We start from the raw sequence: 15,427 nt of genomic DNA on the forward strand, positions 1-15,427 counted from the left end.
TGAGGTTTTAGGGATTAGCCACAGGGGTCAAAGGGCATCTAAACAGCCTCTTCCTCTGGTTCTCAGGCCTGTTCCCTTGTTTTTTAGCGTGTTTTTATTCGTCTTACTTGTCGAGTTGTGCGAGCAGCGCTCTCCTCTCCCTGTCGGTGATTTTCTTGAGCAGCAGCAGCTCTCGCTCCTGAGCTTTCCACTCCCACAGAGAGAAGGAGAACAGCGAGTCTCGGTACAGCGGGCTGCTTTTTGACAGCATGGCCTTCCACAGGGGGGCCATCTGGGCCCCTTCAGCCCCCCTCTGCTTCCCCAGCCGACGGCCCTCTGCCCGGGCTACTGATCCGCCATCCCCTCCCTGACTCCGCTCCTCTTTTTCAGACTCCTGCGTCGTTTTGAGCTTTCGCTGCTGCGGTTTCTCCTCCCAGAGTCGCCGGCGGTGACCCGGCGTGGCTCATTGGCCTCGCTGCATGGTTCGTGACCCCGGGCTGTGTGTGACAGCAGGTGGAGCGTGAGCACGGGATAAAGGGATGGAGGGATGACTGAACGTGTACCAGAGCAGGTGAAAAGCAGAGCAAATCCTCAGATTAGGCTCAGGCTTCCCAGGGAGACGGATTCTGGTGACTCCCTTTACGCACGCGGTGTGAGAGAGTTTGGCCTGGAGCACACGGGAGAACTAGTGCTGCTGGAATAACGCCGCACTTCATCAATCAGTGCATCAAAAAATGAATGCAGACTAACTGCACTGCAGCGTCAAATGTCCCTGATAATAGCACTGTGCACAGCAGAATTTATAACTGATGGAAACAGACTGGCAACGCTGCTGACTCTTGATTTTAACATTCTAGAGCCATTTACTCCATCAGGGATCGATACACAGGAACTGAAGACTGAATGTAGTTCCTGAGTTGGTTTTAACAAGGTGGAGAATGCATCTGGAAAAAAGGTTTCTATAATGCAGCCTTTCTCACATTATTGATGCGATTAATCAGGTTTAATTCATAAAAGAAGCTGCACTTAATCCTGATTAATCACCTGGCAGCACAGGCTGCAACTTAAATCAAAAGCCAAGGTAGTCAGGACTTCAGCACGAGCTTTTAATGTGAATTTAGATGCTAGAAAATCAATAAATGTTGCAGGATTGCACTCCAGAGGATGACGTTCAGCGGTTGTGGATCCAAAAAGGTGACATCAAAGCGGCCAAAACTCTCAGATGAGCTCCTAAAATGCAAATGCTAAAGCTTGGAAACCAAGAAATGTTGATTTGTGAGGCAAAACTTAAACATCTGTGCCAACAGGATGTCTTGGATCCAACAAAGAAGTCATATAGAATCAGCAAAGCTTTAAAAATGTGAGAAACAGAGAGACATTGATTTGGGATTCAAAGGTTTGTGCATTGTTGCATCAACAAGAAGACTTCCAAACATGTGAGATGCAACCAAAAAATCAAAAAGGCCTACTGAGGTGGACAAACCCTCAAGTCAGCGTTCTGATGTTTGTCCTTTAAAACAAAGACACGAGAAATATTGAATGGGGAAGCTAAATGAAAAGATTGGTTGCATCCTCTGGATGATGTCCAAACATGTGAGATGTAAAAAAAGAAATCCAGTGGCCTTGTAAGGCAGCTGTAAACTTTGAGATGAGCTTCTGAAACGCCCTTTAAAGTGTTGATAATGTTGACTCAGTGAGCAGCATTAAGAAGCGTGCCCTGGCTGAACAGGATGACGTCTAAATGTTTCAGATCCAACCAAAGCAGATCAGTCGGGCGGTTTGATGACACCAGCAGCTGCCAACACTCATTAACAAACTTTATCCCAAGTGAGGCTCAGATTTAGCTCTGTTAAAGGTTTTCATCATCCACACTCCTGCTGAGGTGAACCAGGAGATCTGGATTCAAACCAGCGTTAAAATTAGCTCTTTGGTGAATCAGACGCCCAAAGGAAAGCTGCAGCAGCACGTAGGGTCACTCGTCTTTCTCTGCAGATATATTCTCTCTTCTGCTCGTCCTATTGGTGCAGGTTTTGCTCCCAAACCAGGACTGTTTCTGCACTGAAGTCCTGAATAGTGCTCTAAAGGGAAAGCCTCTGATAGAAACGTCCTATCCCACCAGCAGCAGCAGCAGCAGCGGGAGCAGCAGGAGGAGCCCCGGGGGAGAGATGTAGTGACGACAGAGCAACACGAAGAGGGAGGCGAGGGGGGAGAGGAGGGGTGTGCGTCTAAACGGATGTCCGGGTCCTGAGGGCTCGTGCGTTCACGCTGCACTGCCCACCAGAGAAAGAGAGAATGAATGATCGTCCACAAAGCACCTCTTCCTTTCTCCTCCTCTGGTTTTATTTCTCATGCGATCCTCCTCTTTAAAAAGAGTCTTCTTCAGATTTAGATTCCTGCTTCACTGTGCAGGAAATAGACTCCAGAAAGAAGAAAGTTAACATCCAGCGTCAGCTTGAAGATAATCCAAGAACATGCAATAAGACTGAAGTCAAATCTGCATTTTCCAAAAGTCCAAAATGTGCAGAAATCCGGGTTTATGAAGTCTGAAATCAGTCGGAGCTGTGCAGGATAGAGAGCATCATGTGCTGCTGCCGATGCACTACAGCAAAGTGATGCTCTCTCTGTCCTGCTCGTCCCTCTGCAGCTTCCCCTCACGTTTTCCCTCCCTCCCTCACTCTCTCTCTCTCTCTCCCTCTGTCTCTCTCTCTCTCTCCCTCTGTCTGTCTCTCTCTCTCTCTCTCTCTCTCTCTCCCTCTGTCTCTCTCTCTCTCTCTCTCTCCCTCTTTCTCTCTCTCTCCCTCTCCCTCTCTCTCTCTCTCTCTCTCTCTCTCTCTCTCTCTCTCTCACTCTCTCTCTCTCTCACTCTCTCTCTCTCTCTCTCTCTCTCTCTGTCTCTCTCTCTCTCTCTCTCTCTCTCTCTCTCTCTCTCTCTCTCTCTCTCTCCCTCTCTCTCTCTCCCTCTCTCTCTCTCTCTCTCTCTCTCTCTCTCTCCCTCTGTCTCTCTCTCTCTCTCCCTCTGTCTCTCTCTCTCTCTCTTCCTCTGTCTCTCTCTCCCTCTCTCTCTCCCTCTCTCTCTCTCTCCCTCAGTCTCTCTCCCTCTCCCTCTGTCTCTCTCTCTCCCTCTCTCTCTCTCTCTCTCCCTCTCTCTCTCTCTCTCTCTCCCTCTCTCCCTCTCTGCGTTTAGCTGTTCCTGACCTATTTCCCTCCCCATTGGAGGTTTTAATAACTTAACCTGATTAGAAGCCATGTCAACATGCGCCGGCTCCAACGTAGCGAGCAGAAGCCTCAGCAGCGTGACGGCATCAGTGCAATCACAATTCACACCGATGCATTTGGTCTTCCACTAAGTATCATAAATATTAGCATGCACAGATATTTAAGCTTTTATTTCTTTGTTTTATTGCACATTAAAACACAGCTAAAACCCAAAATGTGCTGAGCATGCTAATTTAGAAATAAAAAAGTAAACTTCTAAGACTACTGGAGGTCTACAGCAAAGATTTTCTAGATGGAGAACTGTTGTGACATTGGAGTGTTAGGTCAGTTTGGGGAGTTATATGCAGAGAAAAATAATCATGATAATAATAATAATAATAATAATAATAATAATTATTATTATTATTATTATTATTATAAATAAATAAAATCCAAATTAAATTAAAACAGACAAAAATATATGTATATCAATAATAATTGATAAGATTAAAGATTTAAAAAAATTGAACAAAATTAAACAAGGAAATACACAAAGTGTAAATACCTTACATTAAAGGTGAATAAACAAACCATCAAAATAATAATAATAATAAAGTTATTAATATTAACAATAACAATAATAGTGATAATAATTGTAATTATCAGCAGCAGGAAGAAGAGGGAGAAGAGTTGACCTTCATGAAATAAATTGAAGAGGAGAGAATAAATAAATAAATAAATAATAACAGTGGTAAATTTAAGACTTTTTCTGAGTGAACATAATTCTCATGGGTTCTGAGTGTTAATATTTTAATCCACATGCAGTGTTCATTTTTAAGTCTTGTATTTTAAAAAATAAAAACACAGTTTAATCACAGTGTTGTGCTATTTCCCTCCATTCAGGTGTTAAACTGTGGCAGTAATGGCTGAAGGTTAGGAGAGCCGCCTCTTTAATCTATGAATGAGAACAGTTCTCTGGTTTTCTCTCACAGACATGAGCCTCAGACAGACTGGATGCTGCATCAGGAATACACCATGTGACCTATCAGATACGACCACTCAAACACAGAGAAGGCGCTAAACTACAAGAATTAAAGAAAACAGACACACCTGTAGGGAGGGAATAAAGCTTCACTTTGCTTTTTATTAAAAGCTAAAATAGCACCAAAGGAAGAGCTGCTGGAAGCAGAGAGAGCCCCATCTCCAGGATGAGCTGGTCCAAATAATCCTAAATACTGAAACGAGCTGGACCGCCTTAAACTGGCTCATAATTTTAATGAATGACACCATGTAGCGCCCCTAAAGACGGCCACCTCGTAGGAACACCTGCAGCAAGAACAAGCGTTTAAGGATGGTGCAGAGACAAAAGCAGGAATATGCAGAATAAAAACCCAGGCCACCGACTCAGTGGATAACTTCACTCAACATAGAAACAATAATCCAGCAGAAACCTGAGCAGAGAATCCCAGCAGTCATCACTGTAGGAAACATCTAAACACAACTCTGCCCAAGGGCATGATGGGAAAACTCTGCTCCTCCAGATTTGAAAAAGACAGTGGGCGGAGCTTAGACTAGCTGTGTAGCCTGGATGAGCTGGCCACTTTAGTCGTACTACAGGATGCTCCTCTGTCCCAGATTCAACATGAGGAGGAATCACAGCAAAGAAACTGTTGAAGTTTACCAGAATTCATGATGACGTTCATGTCTGCATCCAAAAGACAGGAAATGACACAAAGCCGTGTTAAAGAACACTTGCCTTCACATGTACATGAATGACCTGAACATACGTGAGACCTGAGAACATAACGCCTCTGCCTAGGGACGCACAGCATGATCCGTCTGATGTCTGCAGATATGAGCTTAGAAAGCTCTGCATCAGTATCGCAGATCTGAAAACTTCTGCTGGGATTTAAACCTTTAAATATTGGCTTGGATCAGTTGAACACAAAAAGCCTATTTTGCTTTGACTTTTATAGAAGGTGCAGAAAAACAAATGAAGTTCACTTGCGGTTAAATTCAGCGAAATGCTGAGATTAAAAAATCCCGTTGGCACGGAGCAGCAGGAAATCTGCCGCAGTGAATCTGAATAAGAAGGGTCGTTATTTTGCATTATTCCCTCATGATTGTCTGTGCATCTGCTCACTTAAACACACAATATGCTGCATATTCTCAGAGTGAATTAAGTCCATGCATAGGTTAACGCCCAGCCTCCCCCTCTCCTTACAGGCTGCATGTATGTTCTCTGAGAATCAGAGCGACTTTTGAAATGAGAAGGCCGTCACAGAAACACACTCCCTCACATCTGGTGGGCCATCTGTGCAGCCATGACATGATGTTAGATTACCGCGGGCCACCCATCCCACTCCCTCCGAGGGGACACTCCAGTTAATCACTGAGCGCAGTTTGTTCATCCGAGTGTGACCCAAAAATCACCAATTTTACCCGACGACAAGCTGCAGCAGAAAAGAATGCACGCCTTCATTCATGTTCATTTTAGAGGTTAAAGTCAGAAGAATGAGTTCAACATTTTCTCCTTAATTCTAAGAGTAAACTGTGTCTTTTCCGCCTCCCTGCAGCTGTGTGAGTCTCTGCGTCTTGCCCAGGTATAAAAATCAGAGTACGGCTGGGTTATGAAACAGAATTAGGCTTCACCGCGTTACACGTGACTGAACATCCAGGACATTCAGCGCTCATCCAGAAGAGATGGCCACAAGCTGAGCTTTCACATATGGCCTGAAAGGGACAGCGCTGGCTTGAAATATTCATAACAGAAGGTATATGAATAATAAAGCACCTGGGAAGCTTAATAAGCTGTTGGAGAGAGGATTCAGTCCTCAATGCTTTGGAAATAGTCCCAACCAGGGGCCAGCGGATGAACACCAGAGTAAGGCCAAGAACAATCAGAGAGAGTGAGTGAAATATTCTGAAGCTGCCAGAGAAGAACTGGACATAATCCCCAAATAGCCAACAGTCCTTCATCAGACCTCAAACAACCCAACCATGAAGAACTCACGTCCTTCTTCGTCACAACATGAGTGAGGTATTATAAACTCTGCAAACTGCAGCCTACCCTCGACACGGCTGTCCTCAACCCGTGTTTACAAATGTTGCCTACTACGGCCGACGATTGGGCAGAAATGGAGGCAAAAAGGTCCCCAACATCCCAGCTAACCAACATTCCATCCTGATGTGATCAAAGCGTATAAAACATTCCGTCCTCTGCCTTTGAAGATGATGTGATCAAAGCGTATAAAACATTCCGGCCTCTGCCTTTGAAGATGATGTGATCAAAGCGTATAAAACATTCCGTCCTCTGCCTTTGAAGATGATGTGATCAAAGCGTATAAAACATTCCGGCCTCTGCCTTTGAAGATGATGTGATCAAAGCGTATAAAACATTCCGTCCTCTGCCTTTGAAGATGATGTGATCAAAGCGTATAAAACATTCCGTCCTCTGCCTTTGAAAATGATGTGATCAAAGCGTATAAAACATTCCGGCCTCTGCCTTTGAAGTTGATGTGATCAAAGCGTATAAAACATTCCGGCCTCTGCCTTTGAAGTTGATGTGATCAAAGTTGGATATTAATGCTATTTTATCACATTGTTGCTGCTTATTTTCATTAAAATACACATCTTAATGGTGGTGGTGGTCCCTGTGAGCCTGAGGCCCAGAATGTTGCTTTTCTTTGCCTAAATGGTTCCTCAAAAGGTTTGTTAGCAGTGATGAAGTGTTTCCAGAAATAATGTGATGAAGCTGTGAGTGCTCCAAAAATTATTATCTTCACTATCTTCATCCATAAATGACTTGGCTGCAGGGAGCTGCATAAAAGGAGCACAAATGTCAAACATTTAGACGTGTATTTTAGCCTTTAAGCTCAGGAGCTCTTCCACCAGAGCAGCAACTGTTTGAAATGCAAGGCAGTGATTAAAACTGATGAACATTTGTTAGGACAGTTTTCAACCAACAAACCCTCTCACTCTTTGAGTTAAAGGACAGTAAACTTTTGAAGATGGTCAGAAACATTACTCAGAATAAAGAAAAAATACTTCATCATGCAAAGGCCTGCATGTGCAGAGAAATGATCACCATTTAAACATAAAGGAGTACATCCTAAAATTCATCAGACAGTTAAAATGACTATAAACACAAGCCAAACAGCTTTACGACATTAAAGTCTCTGCTAACAGAAAAACCAAACTCAGGCTGAACCGGATGAACCCCCTAGGAGGATTTAATCTCAGAAGGACCCCTGGAAGGGGCCCCTGAAAGAGTCCGTGTTGCTCATTTATCCACTGTGGTGGATTCGCAGCAGGAGTTAGGGTACAGGTCCAAGAGGCTTTCTGTAGATCTCATCAAACCACGTAAGCCTAACGGATAATAAACAGATCTTCTTCAGCAAAAACATAAAAATATTAAAGTATTAGCCCGGTCTGATACAAATCCCAGATTTGAGAAGTTTTCAGGCAGGCAAAACTGTGGCTATTGAGCCAAAAAAGAAATAACAAAAAATAATAATTCCTACTTTTCAGGAGGATCCCCATATTTCCAGGACTTCTGGGCAAATCCAACTGGGAGGAGACCCAGAACCGTCTGGAGGGATTAGATATCCTATCTGGCCAGGGAACACTTTAAGATCCCCCATGAGGAGCTAGAGAGTCAGAGGGATGTCTGGGTTTAGCTTAGCCTTCTCCTGACCCGGGACAGGCGCGCCAAAAAAATAGAAGCATGGACGATTCTGAAAGAGGGTCAGAATGACCTGAACGCCTGCTCATACAAGCCCGGCATTAAAATGCTAGAAACATGCTAAAGCTAAGGATGGAATGTTTTATATGTTTTGGTCAAATCTTCAAAGGCAGAGGATGGAATGTTTTATGTTTTGATGATGTCATCTTCAAAGGCAGAGGATGGAATGTTTCATACGTTTAGATGATGTCATCTTCAAAGGTAGAGGATGGAATGTTTTATGTTTTGATGATGTCATCTTCAAAGGCAGAGGATGGAATGTTTCATACGTTTAGATGATGTCATCTTCAAAGGCAGAGGATGGAATGTTTCATACGTTTAGATGATGTCATCTTCAAAGGTAGAGGATGGAATGTTTCATGCGTTAAGGTGATGTCATCTTCAAAGGCAGAGGATGGAATGTTTCATACATTTAGATGATGTCATCTTCAAAGGTAGAGGATGGAATGTTTCATACGTTTAGATGATGTCATCTTCAAAGGCAGAGGATGGAATGTTTCATACATTTAGATGATGTCATCTTCAAAGGTAGAGGATGGAATGTTTTATGTTTTGATGATGTCATCTTCAAAGGCAGAGGATGGAATGTTTCATACGTTTAGATGATGTCATCTTCAAAGGCAGAGGATGGAATGTTTCATACATTTAGATGATGTCATCTTCAAAGGTAGAGGATGGAATGTTTTATGTTTTGATGATGTCATCTTCAAAGGCAGAGGATGGAATGTTTCATACGTTTAGATGATGTCATCTTCAAAGGCAGAGGATGGAATGTTGGTGAAGCTGGGGGGTTGGGGGCCTTTTCCATTCATTTCGGCCAAAAAGGTGCCGTTCCTGAAAGAGGTGACTCTGAATAACCGCTGTGGTTGATCTAGCTAACTGGTAAAGGGCCTCATATCAGTTTCTAACAGCAGCCTCTACTCCAGCTGTGGTATTTTTTTCTTTGGTAATAAGCTGGACTGGTTCCACTGGTTTTCTAGAAGTGTTTTTGACCTGATTTCACTTCTGTCTCCTCTCGCTGACTATCTGACGGATGTAGCAGACAGCTGAGGACCTCGCTCGGCTGTCCGCCATGCCCCGCTGGCCTTTGGGCAGACATTAATGAGTATTTGACATGAATGGGGGGTGGAGAGTTAGCCAATCAGAGCTCTGCCCTGCAGTTATGCGTGTGACATCAGAGAGCCAAAGGCTTTGGTAAGCAGTGATGTCAGAGCAGCTCCCTGACTGAACGGGACGCCGAGGGGCGTTAAAGAGACGAGGAGGCAGCTGAGAGTGAGCGGCAGCAGGAAATAAGAGCTGACAGGAAGGAAGTAAACAAGACATGAAGAAGACGGGGACAGGACCAGGGTTAGGCCAGATTTTCTAAAGGGGGACAGGAAAACATGGTGGGCTTGACTGTTTCTTATTGCACACACATGCAGCTTTAACTTTGAATAACAGGGACACATGAAAATACTCATTTTAGTTTTTAAAGGGCTGAAAATTCAGAGTTTCTTCAATCTGTAAGCAGGTGTTACGTACAGACTTTGTGTCTAAACTTTGTCTGTTTAGAGCGGGGGTGTCAAAGTCAGTCACAGCGGGGCTAGATTCTGAATTTGGGTCTTAACAGGGTCAATATTTAACCACTGACTGTAAATCTAAATGATTTTGAGATTAAAAAGTCAACATGATAAGTTAAAAACTCAAAATCTCAGATAAAAAGTCAAAGTTATAAGTTTTAAAAGTAAAAACATGACATTTAAAGTCAAAATATGAGATAGAATACAGAAACCATGATTTTTAGCAGTCAAAATATGGGCTCAAAGTCAAATTCATGGGTTTTAAAGGTCAAAATATGAGATAGAAGTGAAAGTTAGGAGTTGAAATGGTCAGCAAAACTGAGATAAAACTCAAAAGCGTGATATTTAACAATCAAACTATGAGATAAGAATTGAAATTGTGAGTTTAAACTATCAAAATATGAAATAAAATTTCAAATTCATAAGTTTTAAAAGTCAAATTATGAAATAAATTTTAAAATCATGAGGTTCAAAGGTTAAAAAAATGAGATAAAAGTCAAAATTATGAATGTAAAAGGTAAAAATAGGGTTTGAAATTTAAAATTATGAATCTAAAGGGTTAAAATATGAGATAAAAAGCCAAAACCATAACTTTTAGTCATAATGTAACCATTATTGCCACACAGAGTACATTTGTTTAGGTACTTTATATTACTTGACTTCATAAATCTCCTGGTGGTTATTAAAGCAGTTTGTATTTAGTTTATTACTGCAGGAGTGATTCTGTCCTATTCTTATTATTTATGGGTTACAGAGTTAAGTTTATAATTATTAACAACTATTATCTTATTTGCATTCACTGTACTCTAAATATTATTCATGTTTACACGTGTAATATGTAAGTTACTATATAAGTCCCCTTTCTATTGTTGTAAAGATTAGTTCCTACCAGACGTAGTTTCAGGAGGGACGTAAAAAGGGTGGGACGGTGTGAGTTGTTACTCAGGTATCTGTGAGCACGTACTGACGAGAGGACGCTGTACTGTTATGCTGTTTTCTATTGGAGCCAAATAAAGACCACTGTGGAATAAAGCTGTGGCCCGTTTATCACCTACTCCCAGAACAGACTGGGAACCATTCAAGGAAGGAGGGTTACAACAACTTTGAGATACAAAATTGAAAATATAGAGAAAACTCTCATTTCTCCTACCTTCCTGACTTTTTTATCAAATTATTTTTACTTTTTCTAATTTTGATGACTCAGCGAGGATGTTATAAATCATCAAGGTTAAGTTCACATTTTTATACTGGAGGAAATCTGCAGACCTCATCCTGGTGGGCCAGTTCTAATAAAGATATCATATGATCTGGTGGGCCAGGTAGAGCGGCACCAGGGGCCGGATTTGGCCCCCGGGCCTTGAGTTTGACACCCCTGGTTTAGAAGGACTAAAGAGAACCGTCAGAGGATTCTAGAGCGTGGAAGAATTTTCTGTCCACCGTGGCTTTTAAAAGTTTGTGAATGAAGTAAACTCTGTTCAACCAATCAGAAACCTTCAGAAAATAACCTAAACACAGAAAAGTGGATTTAGTTTCTGTGAGTCTTGTGCTGACAGTCTAGAAGCTGAGTGGATGATAGATAGCTACAGATGGTATAACGGGGGTATGTTCTCCCCCTCCCCGTCTTTCCTCCATCATTGTGAGCCAATCATCTTCCTTGTTAATTCTGATCATCCGCTGAGGTCACGGCTGATTATGGAGGGAACATCTGATTATTCAGCCTGGAGGAGCGAACATCAGCTGAGCGTCACACACCAATACTTTCCACTGACCGACATCCTGGCAGCCGTCACAGCGCCTGGCGACCACCACACGGCTACACGATTACACAACAGACACACACACCCACACACACACACACACACAGGGAAAGGCATGAGCACTGACCGGATGGCGAGCAGCTCTGTCTTCTCATCAGGATCCTCGGCGTGATCTCCTGCAGGAAACACAATAATTACTCTTTAAACCAATCAGACATCACCATGATGAAATCTGTCCCTCCAGAGCCTCCGTATCTCGCCCTTCTCTCTTGCGGTATAGGGAGATTACTCACGGCCGCTGATCTTGGCGCTGACTCTCTGAGCGAGCGCCCCGCTCTGGGCCAGCTGCTCCCTGAAGCTCTGGCCCATGTAGTAGTCGATGTCGTTGGCCCTCAGCAGCTCCTCGAACGCCTTCGTGGTGTCGCCGAGGTGCTGGGTGAGGATGTTACAGACGCCGCGGCCCTCCCTCAGACGCTGGCGGAGGTGAGACAGCTCCCGGGCCTGAGCCTTGATCAGGCTGTCGAATTTGCTGAGAGGAAAGCCAACAAACAGGAAGTTTCAGAGAGACCCCCTCATAGAAACCATCAATATTTCTGTCCAGCTGCTGTTTAGACGGGCGTCTGCAGAAATACTGTTCTGGACAGGTGAGCTGTAGGGGGCGCTCTAGGGGTGCTTTAGCTGTCTGGTGGCTGAAGGAAGAATGTGAGGATAAATAAAGGGCTGTTCCAGCATTATTTAAACCTGAGTGCTTTTTTTATGTTTTTAAGGTCTAAGATCCTTAAAGAAGTCTTGAAGAATTCTCTTTGGTGGTCTCTGTGAGGCCGGTACCAAACAAATGCAGCATTAATGTGGATCTGAAAATGCATGCGGATCCGGATCCATGCAGACAGTGTGTGGATGGCGTTCAGGATGTGAATCAGCTAGAAGACTGACGGTTTGGCGTCTCATGACAAACGGGACAGTTTGTCCTCAGCCTCGTGTCTGATAATCCGTCTGACATGCAGCTGTTACTGAAGAACATCTGTGCTGATTAACACCGGCTGATACTGACGGATGGACGGACCAGGCCTGCTCTGGTTCCTCTACAGCTGCAGGAGGAACGCCGGCGTTCCCACCGGGTCGGCCTGCGCTGAGTCCAGCTCCACCCTTTAAGGTCAGATAGGTACGCTTGGTACCCCAACACAGGGATCCAACTGTAGGATGGTGCAGGTGGCTGATTCGCTCTAATGATCGCTGATGTTTCCACCAAGTGGTCCACCTCAGTCTGGACTGGTGAGAAGAAAATCATTCCCACTGTTTTAACCCTTTAGAGCCCACAGCCTCTTAGCCAAATCATGACGGGACGTTACACAGACTCAGTAGAGCGTGCTCAACACACTCTGACTAACACACTCATCTCTGATACGGGACAGGAAATGTTACTGATATCTATGATCTATTATTGGTCAAAACATTTATATTCCAGTCTTGATTGCAAAGTGGTGTAATTTTATCTTTTCATTTGTATTTATACAACATAAACCAAAAACTATTAGATTTAACAACAAAAATCATTTTAGAGGCTTTTTTCAACACTAAAACCCGATGAATGTTTCCTCCACAGTCAGGATTTATTCATTTATCGATGCGTGTGTGCTGGATCGGTGAAATTGGAGCTTTTTAACAGCTTTTCACCACTGTTTCTGTTCATTTATGCCACTTTTTCCCATTCTGTGCCCATTTTTTCCCTCTTTAATTCACTTTTGAACCCCATTTTTCTACTTCATCTTGCCGATTTTTGCATTTTGTTTTCCTACTCTATACCTGTTTTGATACTTTTTAACAGCTTTTCATCCTTTTCCACCCATTTTGGCACCTGTTTTTGCTTTTCTGTAACCAGTTTTTGCCACTTTTCCCCCACTTTTGCCTAGTTTAAAAAACTGCGGCTATATTTTTCTTTTATCCATTTGTTCCCACTCATTAAACTCATTTCTGTCAGTTTTTGACCTGTTTTTACAGTTTATCTGACTTTTTTTGCCTCTTCAACCCATTTTTGTCACTTCTAACAACTTTTCACTATTTTGCAAGTCATTCTCCACTTTCTCCATCTCTTCAGTCCAATTCCACCCACAGTCTGATCTGAATAAAGGCATAAAAGCCCCCAAATTTATCTTGAAAACAGAAGAATTCAGCCTTTTACATTTCAGCCTGTAAACCTAAATCCATCAGCAAAAAGGGAACTTAACTTAAGACAGTAAGCATGATGTCTTCTGGAATCCAACCCAGAACGGTGGCAGGTTTTTAGTCCTTTAGGTCCTTTCTCTGCCATATTCTTTGGTGTAACATTTTAAATGATGATACTCTTTTTTAGACTTAGAGCGTGTAGTGTTAGTTTCAGGCTGGAGTTGGGAGCAGCCATATAACTGAGATCAGCTGATCTCACACCAGCCCTCATCAGCTGACAGCCAGCTGGTTTACTTCTAAGCCTGCTATTGGCTGAAACTGCTGTAACCTGGCTTCCTCTGAAACCCCCCTCCACCCCAGCTCCTCCTTTATCAGCCGAGGACAAAGAGTTTGAAAAGGTCTGCCCCGGATAATAAAGCAGTAATAAAGACATTTTGTCTGTTTTTAAATCTTTAAAATCAGGAACTTTCCAGAAAAATGACAACAGAGAAGATTTCAGGCTCCTGTCTTGGTCTTCGATCACTCACCCGGGCCACGTTGCAGACTTCGCGTCCTCGCTGCCCGCCTTCTTGCTTCCTTTCCTCAGCTGATCCTCCAGAGCGTCCACGCGGCACGCCAGCTCCTGCAGGTCTTTGTCGGGGCGAGGGTGACGCGGAGACGCCAGCGGACCCCCGTCAGACGACTGCCAGCCTTCGTCCTCCTCCGCCCCGCTCTGAGAGGACGACGCCTGGAAGGACCAGTTGACTTTCCGGGGAGTGGAGGGTCCACGGTCGCTGGAGGTGGAGAGGGAGCGGAGGCGGCCCTGTAGGCCGCGGATCACCGCCTGAGAGCGGGACAGCTGGGAACGGAGGTCCTCCACCAGGCGCTGCAGAGACGACGTGTCGTCGGCGTATCCGGGGGTCTGGGCAGGTGTTTTGGTGAAGGTGGAGCCGCTGCTGGTCGGCCACCACTGAGAGCCACAGTCCAGGGACGTACACATCTCCAGGTCGTCGAACTCTGACGGGAAACAGGAAATAGAATCAGATTCAGTCAGTCCATCCAGATACACGGTCGTTACTTTGGCCTGAGCGGTAGAACATAAATCTGAGGATCATCAGCACAGCAGGGTTCTTGTTATGATCTGATCCAGGGGAAACAGTAGTGGACCTTGGATTGACCCTTGAGGGACACCGTAACTGAGAAACTGAGAAATATATGATGTAGAAAGACAAACTGTAACGTTGTAGCTGTTGATGCTGTAATGTGGGCCACATTCTCTTTATTTGCTGTGGGTGGGAATAAGAAGGACCACGGCCACTGCTGGCCCACAGGCCGCAGTTTGGGTTTTCTTTGGTTTTTACGTTTTTTAGTCTCAGAAATTTATTTCTCTCAACATTTTTGACTTTTTCTCCCACATTAATGGATCCTCTATATTTCTCTATTTTTTGAACCAGCCCTGATACACCGTCGTAAAATCAGCACTTACACAAACCTACAGGATGAAATGAGCAAACAGAGCAGAGGTGATCTTTGGCCACAGGGGGCGCCAAAATGACAGAAACCAAAACTGAGTGGGAGCTGTTTAAATGTTTAAATGTTAAAAATAAAAGTTTCCTCCCCCTTTAACCCAGACAGCTCTCTTCTTCTTCTGTCTCATGTATCGCTGATGATGCCAAAAATATATATTTTTTTGTTTAAAAGTCGTAAATACAGGAGAAAAAATGAGTTTCAAGTAGAAAAGGTTGTAAAATAGTGTCCTTCTTAAAAACAGAAAAAGCCCCAAAAAATCTTAAAAAATTCTGTAAATGTAAAAAAGTAAACTCTTAATTTTTGAGTTTAAAAGTAACGTTTTATTTAGTTTAAAAAGTCTAAAATTTAAAGTTTATTTACTGAAATCAGAGTTTGGGTTCCAGTTTACAGAAATCTATTCTATGCCTAGATAATAAAGGATAAAATAAAATAAGTAAATTAAAAATTAAAAATTAAAAAAAAATAAAAATAAAAATAAAAGATAAAGATAATGTGATTATTCTCGGCTAAAATTACAAATA

The 15,427-nt window shown here is 43.3% G+C and overlaps 1 protein-coding gene across 9 annotated transcripts in view; it reads right to left on the reverse strand.

Annotated features, from left to right (window-relative positions):
- The window catches only part of LOC121512006 (phosphodiesterase 4D interacting protein), a 171,883-nt gene that overhangs the window by 32,157 nt on the left and 124,299 nt on the right, over nucleotides 1-15,427 (reverse strand). For all 9 annotated transcript variants that reach the window (XM_041790942.1, XM_041790941.1, XM_041790939.1 and 6 more), the window contains 3 exons: nucleotides 13,925-14,393; nucleotides 11,528-11,763; nucleotides 11,362-11,410 (listed from right to left, as the gene is read on the reverse strand). In XM_041790942.1, the coding sequence (XP_041646876.1) occupies nucleotides 11,362-11,410; nucleotides 11,528-11,763; nucleotides 13,925-14,393 (754 nt within the window). The remainder of the gene's footprint in view (nucleotides 1-11,361; nucleotides 11,411-11,527; nucleotides 11,764-13,924; nucleotides 14,394-15,427) is intronic.

The sequence above is a fragment of the Cheilinus undulatus genome, linkage group 7 (assembly GCF_018320785.1).
Source record: "Cheilinus undulatus linkage group 7, ASM1832078v1, whole genome shotgun sequence".
Lineage (NCBI taxonomy): Eukaryota > Metazoa > Chordata > Actinopteri > Labriformes > Labridae > Cheilinus > Cheilinus undulatus.